The sequence below is a fragment of the Fusarium verticillioides genome, chromosome 2 (assembly GCF_000149555.1).
Source record: "Fusarium verticillioides 7600 chromosome 2, whole genome shotgun sequence".
In the NCBI taxonomy this organism is placed as follows: domain Eukaryota; kingdom Fungi; phylum Ascomycota; class Sordariomycetes; order Hypocreales; family Nectriaceae; genus Fusarium; species Fusarium verticillioides.
Window position 1 is genome coordinate 4,380,135 of NC_031676.1, and position 19,454 is coordinate 4,399,588.

Sequence of the window (19,454 nt, forward strand, 5' to 3'; positions counted from 1 at the left end):
TTAGGCTCAGGCAACTGATAAGACTCCATTCACACACAGCTTTCAGCTACGCCAAAACCATGTCGGATTGCCAAAACCGTCACCACAACTGTCGCAGCGTTAAGCGACCAATGCAATACACCCAAAAGAGCGGTTCAGCTGTCGTCGGGCACCCTACTGGGACGGCTGACGCGCTGATCAGTTCCGGAAAATTTACATTGAGCTTGGCTCGGGCCGCGCCGATCACCAATCACTACCAGAAGAAGGACTCCCTTGCATATATCACACACGGGTGGGCTTCTCCCCGAACGCCATGCCCCGCGTCAGCCGGCTGAGAGTTCTGTCTTAACTGCACAGGGCGGTTCATCCATAGGGTCCGAGTATCCGAGTGACGGACATCCGTTTCGACCTCTGGACGCGCTCGTACTTACAGCAACTCCAAACTTTTGATCTCGCTTTTGATCTCTGCAAAGCAAAGGGGAAACTCAGTCATGGAAGCCTCTATCAAGACTCTCAAAACACAGGAAGTCCCCATCCTCGAACGTGGACAGCCCGAATATGACAAGGCCATAGCCACGTCCAACCTCTTGTTCCGTTTCTCACGACCGGAATTTGTGGCTCGTCCAGAGACTCCTGCCCACGTCCAGGCCGTCATCAGAGAAGCCAAGGCGAAAAAGCTCAAGGTCACCATCAAGTGTAATGGCCACTCGTATGCGGGTCATTCCACCGCCGAGGAAGGTATCTCCTTGGACCTTCGGAGCATGAAGAAGGTGGCCCTTGACATGAACACAAAGACAGTCACTTTCGACGCCGGCTGTCAGTGGGGCCACGTCTACGGGAAACTTATCGACGGTGGACACGATGGCTTCATCGTTAACGGCGGCCGATGTCCGACTGTTGGTGTAGGCGGCTTCATCCTCGGGAGCGGACTTAGCCCATTCACTCGAAGCTTTGGAATGGGGTCCGATACTCTTGTCGAGGCAACACTGGTGACGGCCGACGGTGACCTCGTGACGGTCTCGGAGAGGGATCCTCCCGGATCCGACGAGGCAAGACTCTTCTGGGCGCTTCGTGGTGCCGGCGGTGGCAACTTTGGAGTCATGGTCAGCTTCAAGCTCAGAGTTCAGCAGCTCAACAGCCAAGGCGGTATTGTGACTGCTGGGCGATATCAGTGGTTCTCCGAGAACGGGTTCACGGACGACGTCATGAAGACCATGGATGACTTCTATGTGACTGACTGGCCGAATAACCTGACCATCGACAGCACTTGGATCTGCGACCTTCGACAGTCCAACAAGGGCGGTGTGCGGTTCACAATCGCGTTTGACGGTAGCAAGGAGGAATACGACGGCATCATTGACAAGTATATCAAGAACACGGAGCTCAGCACACAGCTCAAGCGTCGCGTGCTGCCCGAGAAATCCACCAGGTTCCTGTACGAGACGCTTGTCGGACAGTGGCTCGAAGAGACGCAGCGAGCCTATCCCTCTAATGCATCGTACGAGCTATACAGCTCCTTCATCTTCACAAACAAGGACCCCGTCGTTCTCAAAAAGGTCACAGCAGCGACCCGAGAGCTCATGGCGGAATTCCGCAAGAAGTTCGCCGGGGAGAACGTCAACTTCCTGGTCACATGGATTCACTCGGGAGGCAAAGCCGCAGAGAAGAAGCCGACCGACACGGCCTTCTTCTGGCGCAGCGCCGTGTTCCACACGTACGTGACGGTTGAGTGGACGGACAAGTGGATGGAGCGAGACATGCGCGGCTTCATCGCAAAGGTGAAGCAGGCGCTGCGCCCGCTGTCGGTGTCGGGCGTGGCATCGTTTGTCAACTTCCCGGACCGCGATGTGGCTGAGGCGGTGCACGAGCGTGCGTACTTTGGCGATAACTACGAGGAGTTGAGGAAGATCAAGAAGATCTGGGATCCGGATAACTTCTTTGACTGGGTTCAGGGCGTGCGTCTGCCGGGCGCGCCGATTGATAAGGGCAAGCTGACGGTGGATGAGGGTGAAGAGGAGGACAAGACGGATAAGATTGCGGGAGAGCAGTGGAAGAAGTGGTCGGAGTGGAAGACGTATAAATCTGATGACTGGCAGAAGGATCTGGACATGTTGGCTGAAATGGGCTACTGAGTTAGTGCTAGTCGCGCTTCAATTGGTGGTGTTGCTTGAGTACCCAATCCAAATGGTATTATGCCAGGCTCGCTATGCTTTTCCTATGCTAAAACTTCAATTTGAGTGTACATTCATTAATTATCTGGGCCCAAGGTCAATCTTCCCATGGTGTAACGATACATCGTCGTCACCCGACCCTCTATCACTAGGATCACCATGCGGTATGCTTCCATCACTCGTCGCAAGCCCCCTTTGACTTGAGTTGGGTTCATATGCATCATCTATTCGATGAAAATGCCCCGTCTTTCCACCTGTCCCTCCAATCGTGACGAGTTCTGTTTGCATTCCGGTGCGAGCAACTGCGTCTTTTCTGGATGTGACGCTCTCGAACTTGGATGAGATCATGAGCATCAGTGGTCGGAGGGTGGGGAGGCAGAGGGCGATAGTTCCGCAGGCTACTTCGACGACACACCAGGTGCAAGCTGTAGCGAGGGTCCCTATAAACGTCAGTTGAGAGTTGTGAGTGTGTCGCTTGGGTTCTTACATGTTGTATCAATTGGGTCGAATTGCATGATGGTCGTGAATCGGTAAATACTGGCGAACAAGACACTAGACTGTCAATACCAAGGACTCACAAGCTGTTGAACGAGAACTTACAAACTGCCCAGCAAAAAGATAACCAGCAGCGACAATTTCTGCGCCATGTTGACCTGCAACTTCAAAATTGGCCCGACCGGCAAACACAGAATGGCAATATCCGTTGCAATGTTCGGGATCGCATTGCCAATAAACGACGCCTTGAGGTTGATGCAAGTCCCATAATCAAGCCACGGCATCCAAGCCTTTTTGATCGGATGGCACTGAAAGATGCACACGGCGCAAATCGCAATCCACCAGCCAATTACAATAGCAGCGATGATGGCCGAGGCTAGTCGGAAGTTTCGAGATGGGAAGATGCGTAGGTACATCGATAGAAGGGCGAGTTTGATGAGCATTACTGCTGTGACGTAGATGCATTCGAAGGCGAGGAGGATCTTGAAGAAGATGATTAGATCTTCTTTCGACACGCGCTTGGCATGCTTTCCGAGACCATGCGCAGTCACTACCAATTATTAGCGACGACAATATATACCCTAATCATATTACTTACTGCCATAATTGAGACCTCCTGTGATGAAAACAACGATCTAACTCATTGTCAGAATTGTACAACTCTTGGCATGCGATCAAAACCCACCAGGGCTACCAGCGTCAACCAGTCATCAGTCCCATATCCAATCCTCACATATCGCGCCCAGAAGCGCAGAGCGACAAAGACAGCGGACAGCACGAGGACAATTGTCGTTGTGGCATTGAGCTCGTTGCTCCGATCGGCGTTGTCATCACGGCCATACAACGAGGCCATACTGCAAGGAGAAAAAAGATGATGCTGAAGGGAGACCGAGTTCACATGAGGGGGATGTCGTAGGGATGAAGTAACGAGGGCACCACAGTACGAAAAGCATTCCAGAACCAAGCGGGCTTTAAACTTAGTTTCGCATCTCGAATCCGCCCCGGATATTCTTTTCTTCACCAGTGTTCCCGTCTAGCACGTCCATTTCTCACTACACTACTGGAGACGCTAGCTGGGCGTTGCGAGGTAGGGGTCTGATCCCCGAGTGGGCTTTTTCTCCAGCGCCACCGGGGAAGACTCCCTAACTTTGCGGATCGACCAGTCAGACACTTGGAGGCTCATTTAGCGTCGTCAGATGTCAATTTCCGTCGAGTCAAGCCCGACGAGTCCCCCTATTGTTGCCCAATCTAAACCTGCGAGAATGAAGATCGCAGAAGCAAAAAAAAAAAAAACAAGAGAATAAGCAAAAAGATACGCAGCGAGTCAGAGGAGTCGGGTATTTCAGCGTTGCACCCTCGGCTTTAATATGGATCGATACCTTTTTTGAAGACTGGACTAGACAAGGGACGTGGCCCATTGAAATGCGGCACCGCGTACATGAAGAACAGTTGAGGTCTTAGGGTCTACAGCCTTATCATCTTAAAAATGCACTTAATGAGCCCTGGCTAGTGCTTTGACGGCGGGCGGAACCAGTGCCCCGTGTGCTGATCAGTCTCGGCTGGGCCGCCCAAAGTCTGTTCTTTCGGAAATCAACGGTTTTAACTGGTTTCCTTTTAGCTCTTTGACCTTATTCTGAGCAGTCACATCAATAACAATACAACATTTGATTATTGATTTTACAATTATGCGGGTTGAGCTCGACGGACGGCAGGTTGAGTTTGATGTCTGAACCAAATGAAACAATTCACCCGGGATTTCGGCACCTTTTGATACCCAGCAGCGTGGTATCGTCACTGGAACACGCAAGACACGCAATCCTTGTTAGGCGAACAAGGAGCAAGGTTCGGATTATTCTCCGGCGTTCTTTCTAAGCCTGGTTTGGCGTTCACCTCAATTCACCAAATTCCCGGCCAAGACTGAATCAAAAGAATGTCATTGATCTGCTATTGTATTTCCTTTATTTGATCTGCGAAATCAATGTCTCGAAATCAACCAGGTCCCACACTTGTGCAAATTTCCCATCGACGACGTGGTACAGCGTGAACTGGCTCGTCTCAATCTTGCGGCCGGTGGCTTTGTATCCTCGAAAGTCACCCTTGTGAGTGCCCGTGACTTTGAAGAGAAGCGAGAGGTAGTCGCCTTCGATGGTGAGGTTTCGCAGGTGCCAGTGCCAGTCTGGAAATGCGTCGATCATGGGTTGGAAGGAAGATGTTGCTTCTGCGGGGGTTATGGGTTTGTCGTTGACGATGAGGGGGGATGCGTAGAATGAGCGCATTGCTTCGAAGTCATGAGCGTTGCAGTGTTCCAGATATGTTTTGTATAACGATCGATACTCGTCGATTGATTTGGATTGGCTGGGGGATTGTTGACTGGCCATTGTGCTGGTACGACGGGGGCAAACTAGCTTAGCTTGTTTGGAAGATGGCGATGAACCGTTGACGGGGAGCTTACAAGGGATATACGAGGCTAACGGAAGTGGATCTTTACTGGATCTTGGATGTTAGACATTCGTAGAAACGCTAGTAATTTATATTTGGATTGTGAGTGAGAGCATTGTCTGTTTATATTATCTAAAGCTGACATCGTCGCTTACTGATCTTTGTCATGGCTGAGCATGTGTGATGATAGGCTGGGCAGAGCCTCAGCGCAGCATGTCGCCCCAATGGGTAGAACTATATGCAGGCCAAGATATCTTCAGCATGACCGTCTGGCCGAGCAAGTCTGTCCTTCTGAATCGCTTATATATACATATAAATCTCTACCGGGTCAGTCAACCCAAAGCTCGAGAGAAGGAGGGAAATGCAATCTTCCGAGACGGATCACGGCACTTCAGCGTTGAAAGTAACGAAGATGAGGCCAAGTGTGACGAGGTGTGAATCTCTGTCAAAACGTTGGTGACTGGCCGTTCTTCTGAGAGCAACCGAGATGGCCCTGACATTTAACAGCAGACCCTTTACCGTTAATTCGAGAAAAACCGCTCGTGGGAGATTCATGCCGTGTCTGCTTACGCCCATCACAATGAGGCTCTGATACCTCAAGAAGGATAATCCAAGTTGGCATATCAAACTGCATTTGACTTTACTAGCCCATACCAACCAAGGTCCACACTGAACTCTATCGTCTTCTTTGGACTCTGTGCTATTTTCGACAAGGAGAACCCTGATCGGCGAAGTGTTAGCCGCGTTTGACGCATGCCATATCCCAACTAAACCCCATTCAAATCTAGCCCAAATCCACTGCTTTATCAAAATTGACTCGCGCTCTGCAGCGTGAACCCTGTGCGCGATATGAGGGACCCTGTAATCGAGTGGATTCAACTGAAACTGGACCCCTCAACTGGTCCATGAGACATTACTTATTCTATCGTCTCCTCCCCTCCATATTCTTCAGTTCACGTACTATCTCACAGTCTATTTGAACCTCATCATGTCTAACCCTACTATCGTCTTCGCGCCTGGTGCGTGGCACACAGCTGATTGCTACGATGTCGTCCGCAAAGACCTCCACGCCAAGGGCTGGGACACTGAGGCTGTTGATTACCCCTCCGTCGGCGCTGAGCCTCCTACCGTGGGCTTGAGCGATGATGTCGCAGCTGTGCGAGCTGTTATTGAGAAGTTGATTGGGGAGGGCAAGAAGGTCATGGTTGTTGTGCACTCGTACGGCGGGCTTGTCGGTGCTGAGGCTGTCAAGGGCTTGGGTTTGAAGCAGCGCGTGCAGGAGGGCAAGACGGGTGGTGTGATCCAGCTTGTTTATCTGAGTGCGTTTGTCATGCCCAAGGGAGTTAGTATTCTTGCGGCTCTTGGTGGAGAGTATCTTCCTTGGATGCGAGTTGAGGTAAGTTTGTTTATCGCTCATCAAGATGATTTTCTGACGAGGAATAGGGAGACTATGTTTACGCTGACACACCCGAGAACGTATTCTACCACGATGTTGAATCTGAGACTCAGGCCAAGGCCATTGCTGCGTTGAAGCATCAATCTCGCCGCGTGTACACCGATAATGTCGAATATGAGCCGTGGCACGACGTCCCTTGCTTCTTCATTTTCTGCGATGAAGACCGCGCTATTCCTCTGGCTATCCAGGAGAACCTGGCTGCTACGTTGGGTCCTGACACTGGAAGCTTCCATATCAAGAGCTCTCACTCGCCGTTCTTGTCGCTGCCTAAGGAGACGGTTGAGGGACTGGAGAAGGCTGCTCAGGATGGCTTGGCCAAGAGCTCAAGCTAGATGTGCTGAGGCTCTTGTGGTGTAAATTCAATGTTAGCGAATGAAAATTATGATTTGTTGGGAAAATAAAATGCTTTGCGAATCGTGAGCAGGGAAACAACTGGCCGCACGTGAGAACTGAACTTTGTATAGAGTTTTGAGTGTTTAGGCACCGAGTCCAGGCAGCCATCACGTTCCCCGGCTTTCACTTTCTCTCGTCTCGTGATCTAATCACAAGCCAAAACCTTGTTCGAAAGATCTTATCGGCGCTTTGTCTTCACCTATAATGATATCATGGAGAACCTTGATTTCTTGTCCAGCTATAAAGCCGCAATGCCCCCTCTCACCCCTCACTCATCCCGTGGAAAACCTATCTTCTGTTCAAACATGCCTTCTGACATCTTCAACTGGCTCCCGCCAGAGATTCATATCAACATCGTGAAAAATCTCAAGATTCAGGCAAAGCAAGACTTGCTTCGGGACATTCGATCTTTCATCTCGGCTTCCCCAATCGCGAGACGCTATTTCTTCGCCAACCAGCGCGCTTCTATTGTACGGCCATATATCCAAGACGTATACAGGATCTTTGGAGACGAAGCAATTGTGCCGTTAGCAGTGATTCTCCTGCAAGTTAGAAAGGTACGTGCCCAGACTCGGGGGTTGACGTCCCTCCAGATCGAGCAACGCATCAGACCTTACCTCGACGCTTTCAGTCACTTCGAAAACTCAGTGCCTGAAGAGAGATGGAAAGAAGACCTGGGCTGCATTACAGCCCTAATCAGCATGAACCGGGAGTTTGACGAAATCTGGCATGAATTTAGTGACTACATCTGGAAAATGTATTATTGGCGGATAATGACACCGCGGCGAAACTATGATCCTCCATCTTCATATCGGAGCACTGTCATCAATCACTTCCTCCGTTACGACCTTTATTGCCAAATAGGATATCACGGGGAAGATAAGCTCTTTGCGGAAAACGAACACGTCAAGGAACTCGAATCTCATCTCTACAAGCTCATGCCACTACCAACCAACGGTCGCCGCATGGGACGCCTCAACATGCTATGTTTGATTAAAGATATACTCCATGGAATCCTATGGTCCGTCGACTGGCAAATCAACTATGTACGGGATGAGCGTAACCAAGTGGACGACATCATACGCCAAGGGGGGACTCCGGAATTCGTCATGCAGCGACTGCGAGAATGCCGGTTTAAATCAAGACAAAAGTACGATACCAAGCTGTTTCTGGACCACGTCTGTCTTCAGGGTTTTCCTCTTGTCTTCTACTTGAAACAACTTGGAGACAGTGCACGGAAAGCATGTATCCTCGATATGTTTTTTAAAACCACCACGGAGAAATTGCAGTCGCAAGCGAAGGCCGGAATGAGGATGTCTACTCGATCTGCTACCAAACGAGAAAGCATATACAGCTCTCTCACTTTAAGCTGACAGTAGCGCTAGGTGAGGTTAGAGCTAGAGAGATCCTGAAGCATAGAAGGTCAGGTTTCCCCTCAGTTTACATGATATAACTAGTCCACAATAATAATAAACATCACTCACAAGATCATTTTGGGAGTGTGGCTGGAAGAAAGTTAGCAAGGCGAAGTCTCGAATATTGGTTGATCCGAAATACATAAGAAAAAAGCATCGGGAGGAAGAAACTTTCTTTAAGCCACTAAATCTTTACAGTAAATCAGAGACTTACAAATTATCCAAGTTTATGCACTTATGCAGCTCGAGAGTTGATGTATAAAAAGAAAGGCCTTAATTTTTGTCTGTCATCTTGAGTCATTTTGATGAATTATTGGCAGCCTTTGCACAAACTAAAGAAGACTGAAATATTAAGCTGAGCCTAGAATCGTGCAATTACATACTGAAAATTAAACAGATTCGCAACCGTGGCTGTAAGAACTTAATAGATAAGAGTGCAAGCATGCTGATTCGAATACTGAGTCGTAGAACTGTCGACCAGACGTCTTTATCAATTATACTTTGTGGCCAAACGGGGTACCCTAATCGCAAAGGTCTATGGCATATTGACTTTCTGTTAGCAGGTATCGTCAGTTTAACTTCTGCTTGGCAAACCATATTGTAAATTCTTCTATAAAAGAAACTGTTCTCCCTGCTTTGACACATCCTGCAATTTATTTATCTCAGGCACAATTACTCAAGTCCTGCTGAGCAAACCTCAGACTACGAGCAAGACTGCAAGGCCATTATTCAATCTTCAACAAACCCCGTTCATCACCTATATTTATAAAAATATTCGCACCTCGAGCGATTCCACCCTCTTTCTTCTTGATACCGCCACGTCCTTGGCTTTTAGCTTTCTGGTCTTCTGCCTTCAAAAGGACACTGGGCCCCAATTAGAGAGAATGGATTGCTTTGAGGAGCTTCCAGCGGAGATCAAATTCCACATATTTGAGCAACTCGACTCACTGAGCGATGCAGCATCTCTCGTCGGGGCTTCTCCGTCAGTACGAGCTTGCTACCAAGCAAACCGAGACAAGCTCCTCGGACACAATATTTCCTACATCCGAGAGATATTCTATAATGACGAGCTCATCCCTTTGGCTTTGATGGTTGCGAGGATACGACGTCGCTTGCAAAGGCGCCGAAACATATATCCAGTGGTCAGACTTCTGGAACACTATATTCATGGAGGCCACACTACATTGTTCCGGCTCAAGTTTGAAAACTGGGAAAAGAACCTCGCACAGATTCAAGATCTTGTCAATAGAGCACCGAGATTCTGGAGCTTTGTCCGACGCCATGCTACCGCCCGTCAGAAGGATGCACTAAGCTTCTCCTATCTAGGCTGGGGCACCACCGATTCGTGGAAACCTATCTCCGCGAAGAGATCAGGCACACTTTGAAGCGCCATGACGACATCATAAGACTTCCACACAAAGACGATTTTAGTCCTGAGCTATTGGTGTTCTTGTTCACGCCCAACTTTGCGGGGAACAGGCTGCCTGATAGTAAGCCCACCCGCCCTACCACCCGAATAAACGGTGCGAAGCTAACACTTACCAGATTACACTGCTAGCGTGGTAGACTTGAATGTCTATTTCGGTCGGCTTGGTGCTAAACCCTTCCAAGTGGCAGGTTTTGATATAGAAGATCTCTTGCCCGGACCGAGGATGTCGAGAGATAGGAAGCATGAGATACAAAGCTGGAGAGATAAGCGAAAAAAAGCCTGGAAGGAGGAGGATGAGAAGGCCGGAAATGGGCAAATGGTGGTATACGATGTCTACGGGGAGCTCCTCTCAGCCGATGAAGTTGCTCAAATGGGTCAAGTTGATTAACTACCAGGGGTGGTGTTGGGCTAACCTTTCTTTGCCAAAAGGTTGAAGGCACCAGCTTATCTGATCTAAGGCCGGCGAAAGAGTCATCGTCTAGATTTTCCTCTTATCTGCTTTACACTATAACAATTAGTTGGTCATTATCGTGTAATGTCTCAGTTTTTATCTCGATGTATTGTTACAGTAGAGACGTATAGCTTAGAGCTTAAATCGGCAGAGAGAACTTGAGATTAAACTAGAGCAACTACTGGAACCTAAGATGTTCAGTTCTAGATGACCACTAGCTACCAGGCTGTATAATTTAAAGCTAGCCTAAGTCTCCTCAGAGAATACTCTAATACTCAGATAAACGACAATGTATGTACAATGCATCTAACAATTTGATGAACAGAAAAATGCGCGCCTCAACTTTTACACACAGTCTACACGAACCATGATGCTCCTTGGTTCTGACTACAGATGGCTTCGCTCGGAAAGGCTCGAACGCACGGCCATAGCAGCTCGTGTTCCTTCTTCGATGGCTCCATCAATAAAGCTACGCCATCCAAGAGCCCAATCAGAGCAGGCAAAGATGATGTTGCCCTGCGTGGCTCGCATGTCGCCAAGATGATCGGTCAGCAGACCAGGTCGAGAGAAGAACCTATAACTATTAGCTTTGTCATATCAGAGGAACGGGATTTACTTACCAAGCTCCCTTTGCAAACTCATCCTTAGACCAGTTGTGAAAGACCAAGCGCTTAATATCCATTGGAGCAAAGCCCTGGAAAGCAGCCTTGGTCTTTTCGATGTCTTCCTCAGGATGGAAGTGGTTATGCTGACCGCCAAATGCAACGATGTGAGTGTTACCAGCCGGGGTAGTACCATCTCCAAAGCCGTATGAGAGCTTGTTGTCAGGATAGCTGATACTGGTCATCGAGCGAAGATCTCGATCAGAGACCTCAGCATGAACCTTGGTGCACTGGTTGACATGGCCAATATCCGCCGCTGCCTTCTTCCCAGGCATCAGAGGAGGATCGAAATGCACATCGTTAAGAATGTTTAGCGGCATAGCACTAATCATCTTCAACGCTCTGAACTTCTGGCCACTTCTTGCAGTGACCTCAACGCCTGCAGGGCCGCTCTTCACAGAAGCGACAGGCGTGCTAAAAGAGTACGTCAAGTTTCCACTCGCCAAAGCCTCCTTGAAGAAACGAATAGAGAAGCTTGACTGGCCGCCCTTGAACTTGTACTTGACGAGATATTCAATGCAGCCTTGGTATGTGTAGCCGCTGAGAGCCCACCAGTGCAAGAACTCGTAGAAGCTGGTGGTCTCAAGGGTGCCGCCGCTGCAGAGAAGAACGAAGGCTTCTAGGCATATGCGCTCGTTGGGGGTGAGATCGTTTTGGATCTCCGCCAGGCGGTCTGCAATGGACATGCGGTCGTATTTGGCGGCTGTTGGGCCGAGATTTGCGCTGTGGGGGAAGACTAATGCGTCTCGACCGGCTTGACCGTCGATGTTGACGAGCTTCTCAAGACCACTTTGCATGAGTTGATCCTGGGTTTGTTAGTCTTGATTCTTGACTGATTATACACACACTAAGACTTACCTCTTCCTCGTGAGTGAACTTTTGAGTTCCCTCAGGTGTCACAAGAAGATACTTGTTGACGCCTCTTGAGAAATCATATGATATCTCAAGTTCATCTTGCATACCGTATCTGGAGATCTCACGCCAGACATTGGGTTGTCCCCAGTATACCCAGGTACCGCCCATTTCATATGGATAGCCCTCGATGTTTGAGCTCCATGACCGGCCTCCAATACGATCACGAGCTTCAATGAGCAAGACTTTGAGGCCTGGCGTTTATTAGCAAGGTATCAAGAGTTTGAAGGTCTTGATACTCACCAGCAACAGCTGCATCACGAGCTGCAGTCAGACCACAGTAACCCGCACCAACAACAATCACATCAAACTTTGTGTTCTTGTCTGAGAGATTGGTGGGAGGGTTTATAGCTCCAATGCATGGAACACCAGCCTTGAGTCCTTGGGACTCAGTCCATGAGAAGCCATCTCGAGAAGACATTGCGAAGGTATTTGGTCAAGCTTGATAACAAAGGCTGAATTACGCGTCCCTCGAGTCAATTGACCAAGACGCTGGCAAACAAAACAAGAATGATAGGCAGAATCAACCAGAAGTATCGTCGAGGACGGCTACTCATTTTATCCTCGGTCCGTGTTCTCATCCTCACCCCAAGTCCCCATCCCATTTCCTCAAACGGTAATTTCTCGAGAAGATAACGAAGATCCTCTATCTAGTCCAGAACCTCACGAGAAGAAGATCTCGCCCCATCGCAATATCAGCTATCTCTGACGCGAATTACCGCATCCGGTAATTTCGCGAGAGAACCCAGACAATCTAGATCTCCCCCGCAATCCGCTAGGACCCAGCATCAAGGTTGGCACTAGCAAGCCGATTCCTTGGCCTCAACGAGACCAATGACATGCATCATTCTTCTCGTAAATCTGCCGCATTCGGTATATTCAGTGGAGATGCACTGATATCGCAAAACCTGGGGTAATTGCTTGGCTTATCAGGATATCTCGGCAGATTGGGAACTGTCTGGTATGATAACATTGTTAACGAGGGCAGTGTAGATTGACGTGTTGTTGGAGACTTGTGCGACTGTGGCCCCCTTTCCCTGATAGGTCTTATCAACGCAAGTGGTTCGGCCGTGTGACCTTTGGTAACAAGTATATGAGTCAAGCGTTTTCTCCTCCTGAAACTGCAACGAGAAAACTACTTCACCATAGCAAAATTTCGATACACAGCCCAAGATGACTTCTTCAACGCAGGAGGGCACTTTGCAGCAGCGTCTCTCGACTTTGACCATGGTTGCTATGGCCTTTGCCATTCTCAAGTTCGTCATACCCTGTTTGTTCTTGGCAATGGCTAACCCCTCGTCAGTACATGGATTGCACTCGCTGGTACCATGGCGTACATTCTCCCTTCTGGGGGCTCGGTATCGTTTATCTATGGCTTTATTGTTTGTGTTCTTTGCAATTTGGCTCTTGCTGCTAGTCTGGGAGAGATGGCTGCTCTTTGGCCAACTGCTGGTAAGAGGACTTGGATATGCTCCTAGAACAATGATTGATTGCTTTTAGGTGGACAATATCACTTTATGTACGCTCTTTGTACGCCAAAGTGGAAAAAGCCTATGGTATGCTAAACTTGCTAACACTTGAGCAAAGACTAACGCTTGATAGAGTTTCTTTATTGGATGGACCAATATTGCTGGTTGGTTGACTGTTGTGACAACTCAAGCTTTCTTTGCTGGTAAGATATCCCAGACGGGCATCATTAAACCAATTACTAACTGGTGCTACCCAGCTCAACTGGTCTCCGCCGCAGCTGTCGTCGCTTCGAATAACGCATACGAGGCAACACAATGGAAGACATATCTCTTCTTCCTCGCCATCCTTACATTCGGAACCGTCGGCAACGTCTGGGGCAACAAGATCCTCGGTCGCTGGAACGACATGGCTCGTAAGCGCCCTGTCAGCATATCTTGTCCCACTAACTGACGAAGTCGATAGTATATTGGTCCGTTCTCTCGGTCGTCATCATGAGCATCATCCTCCTTTCCATGTCGCCGAAGACAGATGCTCGTCAAGTCTTTACCGAGTTTAGCAACGAGACTGGCTGGTCTGATGGTGTCGCTTGGATCCTTGGTTTACTCCAGTCTGCTCTGTCGCTCATTGGGTTTGATGTTGTCTTGCATCTAACTGAGGAGATGCCCAACCCTTCGAGGGATGCACCTCGAGCTATGATGTTGGCTATAGTCATCGGTGGTGTCACGTAAGCTGTCCTATCTCTGCTACTCCATGACCATTGCTTACCCGGTTCAGTGGCTTCCTCTTCATCCTCGTCATCCTCTTCTGCTTCACCGACCCCGCAACAATCCTCGCATCCAATACTGGAATGCCCATCGTCGAACTCTTCCTCCAGAGCACAAAGAGTCGAGCCGCAGCAACCATCTTGGCCCTGATGCTAAGCGTCTGTTTCATCAACGGCACATCAGCCAGTATCACCAGTGCAAGTCGACTTCTATACGCCATGGCTAGAGACAAGGGTATCATATGCCACAACTACTTCGCACACATTGAACCAAAGCTCGATGTCCCCGTCCGCACGATCACCTTGTGTTTCATCTTCAATGTCCTCTTTGGGCTTTTGTATCTTGGTCCTGCTGTGGCTTTCAGTGCTTACATTGCTTCGTGCACTATCTTCCTCAACGTCTCTTATGCTGGCCCTGTCATTGCCTTGTTGGCCAGGGGTCGAAGTATTCTCAAGGAGTATCAGACACGGAAGACACCAGCCAGGATGGGTCTGAGGACTGGCGCTGCTGTCAACATAATTGCAAGTGTTTTTGTCGTTGTCATCACCATCGTAAGTACAAGATACCTTGACCCTTTGATTTCCTAACTGACTCCTCACAGTTCTTCTGTTTTCCGACAGCCCTCCCCGTGTCAGCTAATACCATGAGTAAGCATATCTGTCCTTGGTACCTAGTGGTTTACTAACTTAGATAGATTACGTTTCTGCTGTGGTTGGAGTTTTCTACCTACTTCTTGCCCTGTACTGGATGGTCTATGGCAACGCCTTTGAAGGCCCTGTAAGTCAGCCCCAAAATCCAAACAAGGGTCTTCTTCATTCTCTAACACAACTACTAGAACTTTGAGGCTATCATCGGGCAGCCCTTGCAGATCAAAGGAGAACATGAGCCGGAAGCGGTACAGGAGAAATCTGAAACATCAACGAAGGCCTGACTATTTATCCGATACTTACTGCGGCTCCAGGGGTAGTTATTTTAATAAGACATAGGTTCATATCATTAGCATCAAGGGTGATGAGAGGAAAACATTGACTTGCAAGTGTGCTAACAAACTAGGTTCTCTCTGCTGGAATAAGCTCACAGCCACAAATCTGTGCTAACAAACAGTAACGTTGTTCGCAGGAAAAGTCTATCAATCCTATGACTCTTGAGAAGCAAGAAAATATCTGACGAGGTTATTCTAAAGCTCCACTAAACTGTTCTAAATACTTTCACGGTTTAGGATATCGTTAGGGCCGTCGAGTTTGTAATGTTCTACCTTGTCTCTTAATTGAGAACGATGCTGCTGCAGTATGGTCGAGGGTCGGGAACCTCTACGTAAAGCGTTAAAAGTTGTTTGACATTGATTGGGGTCGCGATATCTCAAAAAGCAGGATGGACTGGAAAGGATGTTCTGGTGCATACAGCACTGTAGCCGTATTTCAATGGTGAGCCTGGAGCTTCTGTAGAGGAGGAGGTGAAGGACGCAGGAGGCGCTGGTAGTAGAGAACATGTCGGCCGTTCGAAGTTGGCAAGCGACAGACTCTCAAGAGCAGGGTAGGAGATCAGATTAATGGTTCAAGCTCGTAAAATTGATGCTTGTTTGGGTAGAAGGAAGAAAATTGCTGTAAACGGATAGAGAGGGAGATATCTGGCCACTCGTGAAAGCGGTAATTGGGAGTCAAACTCGGTAGTTAGTTTAGCAAGATATATATCCAGATCATTATCACAAGCAGGCAAAAGTTATCATGCACGGCTTGCGACAAACAGTCATTCACATAGAAAGACCCTATACCAGAATTCCATCATTTCCATATGCCTCTGTCTCCAGTCCTTCCAGCCATTACCCAGCCTATTTATCACCTGTTTTTCAATAGTACCTTCACCACGGGCATCGTCCCTCGCTTTGCGCTTCAGGCCCCTACCGGGCGCAGCTGCATCAGAAAAGGGCACATCGATCTCGGCCTGCTCTAATTCTTCCTGTTCCTGGCCCTCAATCTCGTCCGGAGGTTCAAAGTGGACGTGACCTCGCGGCAGCCGTCGACGATCCAGTCAACGTTCTCTGTTCACCAATCCTGAATCCGATTCTCAGGATCATCCAGCAGCAACTTGGCAACGACGGAGAAAACGTGTCCAAGGCCTATGTGATACTCCATGCCGTGCCCGCTGACATCTCGGTCAACAACTTAGAAGTAGCGGTTGAAAGGCTGATGCCCGGATGTCTTGATAAGCCCAAAGATACAAATCTCACGGATTGCATCAGTCATCCAGTCAGGAAGCATCACTTATGCAGACAGCTTATTACCCACTTCGCAACGCAAATGCGTTCGATGTTGTTGTATTAACTGTTCTTCAACTTCAACTTCAACAGGTGGAACTCGACAGTCTTGAGGTGGTTGATTTGGATAAAGCGATAGATAATTTGAAGCATGCCTTTGGCGTTAATAAGCCAGTTCATAAAAACGCACGTGCAACAGCAGGTAGTACATGTTAACACTAGCACCCATGTACCAGAGTCAGTGGATATAGGAGCTACGGTCGCCCGGTGAAAGAAAGGATGCATCGCTGTTTGTCTGATGAAAGAAGAAGCTGAGCCCAAAGATGTCGTTGCGAAGAGGTTCTTCAACCTTATCGACACTGGCCACCGGTGGCGATTTCGCCGCCTGCTTCTTATTCTCTCGTTCCATCTGCGAATTTGTCCGCACCGTGTTGGGATCTCCTAAGTCCTCGATGCGCTTGTTGACAGCATCTTCCGGCCCAAACATGACCGGGTTGTCTGTGTACAAGATCTTGTAGTTACGCCAATCAAATGAAGTAAGGACGCCTTTTCTGTGCTCTCCAAAGTTCAGCTTTGGAAGAAGATCCTTGACGAGGCCATTGATAGCCTGAGAGTTGCTACTTCTATGCATATCTTCAATCTCGGAATCCTTCTTCTGATTGAACAACTTCTGTACTTGGATCTGTCCCATCGATCGAACCGCGTCAGCAACCCCTTTCGTCTCGTCGTGTGATACTTCTTCAAGTACAATCATGGACGGAAGCAGATGCTGAGCAGGGTAGGACACTTTTCCATCCGACAATTGCAGTGGTGTTCTCATGATACGGCGAACTTGAAGCTTCTTAAAAATCAGTCGTACAACAAGATGGCCATCATTTGTCCCCTAGTTAAGAGTACCACCAGCGGCGCCGAAGATGACAGGGTTAACCATCCAAAGACGACAGCTGCCGTTGGACTTCCTGAAAACTTCCTCAAGTTGGGCAAACTGGGGAAACTCTAACAAGAGCTTCAGTGAAAATCCCATGAGTTGTGTTCTTCTCGGTGCCTAATTCGGTGCCCTCTGCATAAGTATCATAACTCTCATCGTACAAGCTCCTCCTCCTGCTCATCCTCGACATCCTCGACATCCTCGACATCCTCATCCTGGGTTTCAGAACTGTCTCTAGCCTTCGTTTGTTGTTTCATGACCGATTCGGGGGCTTTGCCAGCCTTGAAGGCAAATAGTCGCTCTCGCTTCAGAACCGCGCGGCTGGACCAGGTTGGGTAGGTTGAAATAAGGGCGACGCGATCATTCTATTGAGCATGTCAGATTCATAACTCCAAAGCAGGAGTGTTTGAAATACCTTTGGATCATGGGCACGATCAGGAATTGATTCAACAAACTAATAAATTTGTTGTTATCAACCATTTGCTTTCCACTCCGGGAATTCGCTAGGCGTGCTGTAGTAGACAAAGATCTTGAGATTTGGAAATGTTCATGGCCCTCTTTCGGTCTGACAGATCGAATTGACTGGTCTAAGAATAAGGGATGGTCAGAACCTGACATCCGATTCGTCTCGAGTCTCCATTTCCATGTTATAGCGTTCTTCTTTAGTCGGTTCTTGCTGAAGCGAGGATAACACACTCCCCACAGCGTACTGCCGACGACTGAGCTTTATTAACTCTGCTGCTTTATCGGGGTTTGCAAACCGAAACTCAGAGATGATTTCAGACTCCTCCTGGCTTCTGTTGAAATCGTTGATTTCGCTGTCTGGAAGGAACCTGTCGGCATGAGTAATCGTCCTCTGAATCTGAGCCAACTTGGTGTCAAAGTCCTGCTTCCGGTGTGCAGAGTTTAGAACACCAATAACAGCTTTGAAGTTGGCTTTGGATAAAGGCTCCATATCCACGACCTTGACCTCAGAAATTCTTGCCTTGATGGTGAGTTTTGGCTGGGTGGACTGAACAATGCAGCGCAAACATCAACATGGTGATTTCCGGTAACTTCGGGCAGGGCGTCGGGATTCGAGGGGACTTGATCGTCACTTAACAGGTGGATGTCCCTACCGTTCTCCTTCTGTTGCTCCCGAAACCTCTTCTGCCATTCGATGTTGGTTAATCTTCGCTCGAGCGCTGTCTTGTTCACACTGGCTTGTTATTTTGCATACACCTCGCGGGAAACTTCCAAGACCGTGTTGCCAACCTCCGGAGCCTCTTTAGACTAATCGCCGCCGCCAGCTCATTGAAGTAGCCGGCAAATCTCGGCTCGCCCTTGGTCGATGGTGGTCGCGTTATCCAAGCCGTACGCGCCGTTCGACGGCAGACGAGGAAGTAGAAGATCAAAATGGCACGGCGAAGATCTTGCATGGAAAACACACTCGCGACTTGCGTTCCAGTACCGCCACCAAATTCCGGGGAGGTTGGAAATTAGGGGACGTACTTGCTGTCGCAAGAGTAACGCACTCTTTGTCCGGATCCGTGGGAGCAAAGAGGAGGTTCTGAACAGCACGGGCAACAACAAAGGCCTTTAGAGATATCTGTTTCTTGTTCGACAACACCCTGGAGTCCTCGTGCTTGTGAGTAACGGGGTCAAAGCTGGCCTGGCACAAAGCTTCGCTACCCGTTCGACAGACGACTTCATCTCTTCGTCTTCTTTATAAGCTTTTGAAAGGTCGTTCGGCGTCGGCTTTCAGAACGATAAGGCATTCCCCTCGACGCCGCGGGCTTGGAAATCTGCAATATCGATCAATGAAGTTCTGAAACTCGAGTTCGTCTCCTTCTGTATCGTCCTTCAGTTTGTGACCCGGTGGAAATGGTGAGACCTGCGAGGTACGCAATGAGCGCGGGCTAACTTTTGGGGTGAGAGAGCGTCTGGTTTTAACCTTAGGCAAGTTTATAATAGTCTAGGATACTTTAGGATACTTTAGGATACTTTAGAATAATTTAGTATAGTCTAGAATATATGTGAACTGGAGCAGGTCGGTCAGCCACATGGTCGTCAAAGATGAAGCACATGGCCAGATAAGTTGAAAGGTCTAAGTAGGTCTATGGAATCTAGATCAGAATTTATATGTGAAATGTAGCCATTCACCCCGTTGACTGCCTGCCCTGTCTGACAAGCTTGTTTGTCCTCACGTTGGTGTTTGTCCTGATGATTGACACTTACGCGGCCCGTTTGCGGGCCC

General features: G+C 48.7%; 9 protein-coding genes across 9 annotated transcripts; 5 read left to right on the forward strand and 4 right to left on the reverse strand.

Annotated features, from left to right (window-relative positions):
- Window positions 1-470: 470 nt before the first annotated feature.
- On the forward strand, window positions 471-2,217 carry FVEG_03545 (hypothetical protein; the record flags this gene model as incomplete). The annotated part of the gene is made up of 1 exon (XM_018891147.1): window positions 471-2,217. One exon carries the CDS (start codon window positions 471-473, stop codon window positions 2,109-2,111), a length of 1,641 nt encoding a protein of 546 aa, XP_018747612.1. The 3' UTR covers window positions 2,112-2,217.
- On the reverse strand, window positions 2,139-3,574 carry FVEG_03544 (hypothetical protein). The gene is made up of 5 exons (XM_018891146.1): window positions 3,331-3,574; window positions 3,244-3,280; window positions 2,751-3,195; window positions 2,638-2,702; window positions 2,139-2,590 (listed from the first exon to the last, which is right to left on the reverse strand). Exons 1-5 carry the CDS (start codon window positions 3,496-3,498, stop codon window positions 2,232-2,234), a joined length of 1,074 nt encoding a protein of 357 aa, XP_018747611.1. The 5' UTR covers window positions 3,499-3,574; the 3' UTR covers window positions 2,139-2,231.
- Window positions 3,575-4,529: 955 nt separating this feature from the next.
- Window positions 4,530-5,149, reverse strand: FVEG_03543 (aspartyl-tRNA synthetase). The gene is made up of 2 exons (XM_018891145.1): window positions 5,098-5,149; window positions 4,530-5,027 (listed from the first exon to the last, which is right to left on the reverse strand). The coding sequence occupies exon 2, from the start codon at window positions 5,021-5,023 to the stop codon at window positions 4,604-4,606; it is 420 nt and encodes a 139-aa protein (XP_018747610.1). The 5' UTR covers window positions 5,024-5,027; window positions 5,098-5,149; the 3' UTR covers window positions 4,530-4,603.
- Window positions 5,150-5,913: 764 nt separating this feature from the next.
- FVEG_03542 (hypothetical protein) lies at window positions 5,914-7,166 on the forward strand. The gene is made up of 2 exons (XM_018891144.1): window positions 5,914-6,480; window positions 6,528-7,166. The coding sequence occupies exons 1-2, from the start codon at window positions 6,073-6,075 to the stop codon at window positions 6,870-6,872; spliced, it is 753 nt and encodes a 250-aa protein (XP_018747609.1). The 5' UTR covers window positions 5,914-6,072; the 3' UTR covers window positions 6,873-7,166.
- Window positions 7,167-7,225: 59 nt separating this feature from the next.
- On the forward strand, window positions 7,226-8,306 carry FVEG_03541 (hypothetical protein; the record flags this gene model as incomplete). The annotated part of the gene is made up of 1 exon (XM_018891143.1): window positions 7,226-8,306. Exon 1 carries the CDS (start codon window positions 7,239-7,241, stop codon window positions 8,304-8,306), a length of 1,068 nt encoding a protein of 355 aa, XP_018747608.1. The 5' UTR covers window positions 7,226-7,238.
- Window positions 8,307-9,232: 926 nt separating this feature from the next.
- Window positions 9,233-10,165, forward strand: FVEG_15289 (hypothetical protein; the record flags this gene model as incomplete). The annotated part of the gene is made up of 3 exons (XM_018904413.1): window positions 9,233-9,693; window positions 9,756-9,838; window positions 9,894-10,165. The coding sequence occupies 3 exons, from the start codon at window positions 9,233-9,235 to the stop codon at window positions 10,163-10,165; spliced, it is 816 nt and encodes a 271-aa protein (XP_018747607.1).
- Window positions 10,166-10,615: 450 nt separating this feature from the next.
- FVEG_03540 (hypothetical protein) lies at window positions 10,616-12,223 on the reverse strand (the record flags this gene model as incomplete). The annotated part of the gene is made up of 4 exons (XM_018891142.1): window positions 10,616-10,802; window positions 10,849-11,696; window positions 11,749-11,996; window positions 12,046-12,223. 4 exons carry the CDS (start codon window positions 12,221-12,223, stop codon window positions 10,616-10,618), a joined length of 1,461 nt encoding a protein of 486 aa, XP_018747606.1.
- Window positions 12,224-12,975: 752 nt separating this feature from the next.
- On the forward strand, window positions 12,976-14,967 carry FVEG_03539 (hypothetical protein; the record flags this gene model as incomplete). The annotated part of the gene is made up of 10 exons (XM_018891141.1): window positions 12,976-13,058; window positions 13,106-13,254; window positions 13,303-13,358; window positions 13,405-13,474; window positions 13,529-13,684; window positions 13,735-13,996; window positions 14,047-14,587; window positions 14,638-14,683; window positions 14,731-14,813; window positions 14,872-14,967. 10 exons carry the CDS (start codon window positions 12,976-12,978, stop codon window positions 14,965-14,967), a joined length of 1,542 nt encoding a protein of 513 aa, XP_018747605.1.
- A 1,561-nt stretch (window positions 14,968-16,528) lies between these two features.
- FVEG_03538 (hypothetical protein) lies at window positions 16,529-18,636 on the reverse strand (the record flags this gene model as incomplete). Its single annotated transcript, XM_018891140.1, has 6 exons — window positions 16,529-17,131; window positions 17,188-17,286; window positions 17,380-17,583; window positions 17,835-18,230; window positions 18,275-18,416; window positions 18,473-18,636. 6 exons carry the CDS (start codon window positions 18,634-18,636, stop codon window positions 16,529-16,531), a joined length of 1,608 nt encoding a protein of 535 aa, XP_018747604.1.
- Between the last annotated feature and the right edge of the window lie 818 nt (window positions 18,637-19,454).

Bases quoted from the DNA above. Each gene is read 5' to 3' on its own strand.
- FVEG_03543 (XM_018891145.1), bottom strand. From the start codon at position 5,023: ATGGCCAGTCAACAATCCCCCAGCCAATCCAAATCAATCGACGAGTAT.
- FVEG_03542 (XM_018891144.1), top strand. From the start codon at position 6,073: ATGTCTAACCCTACTATCGTCTTCGCGCCTGGTGCGTGGCACACAGCT. The intron at 6,481-6,527 runs GTAAGTTTGTTT...GACGAGGAATAG, and splicing joins TTCCTTGGATGCGAGTTGAG to GGAGACTATGTTTACGCTGA.
- FVEG_03544 (XM_018891146.1), bottom strand. From the start codon at position 3,498: ATGGCCTCGTTGTATGGCCGTGATGACAACGCCGATCGGAGCAACGAG. The intron at 3,196-3,243 runs GTAAGTAATATG...AATAATTGGTAG, and splicing joins AGGAGGTCTCAATTATGGCA to TGACTGCGCATGGTCTCGGA. The intron at 2,591-2,637 runs GTAAGAACCCAA...TGACGTTTATAG, and splicing joins CGACCCAATTGATACAACAT to GGACCCTCGCTACAGCTTGC.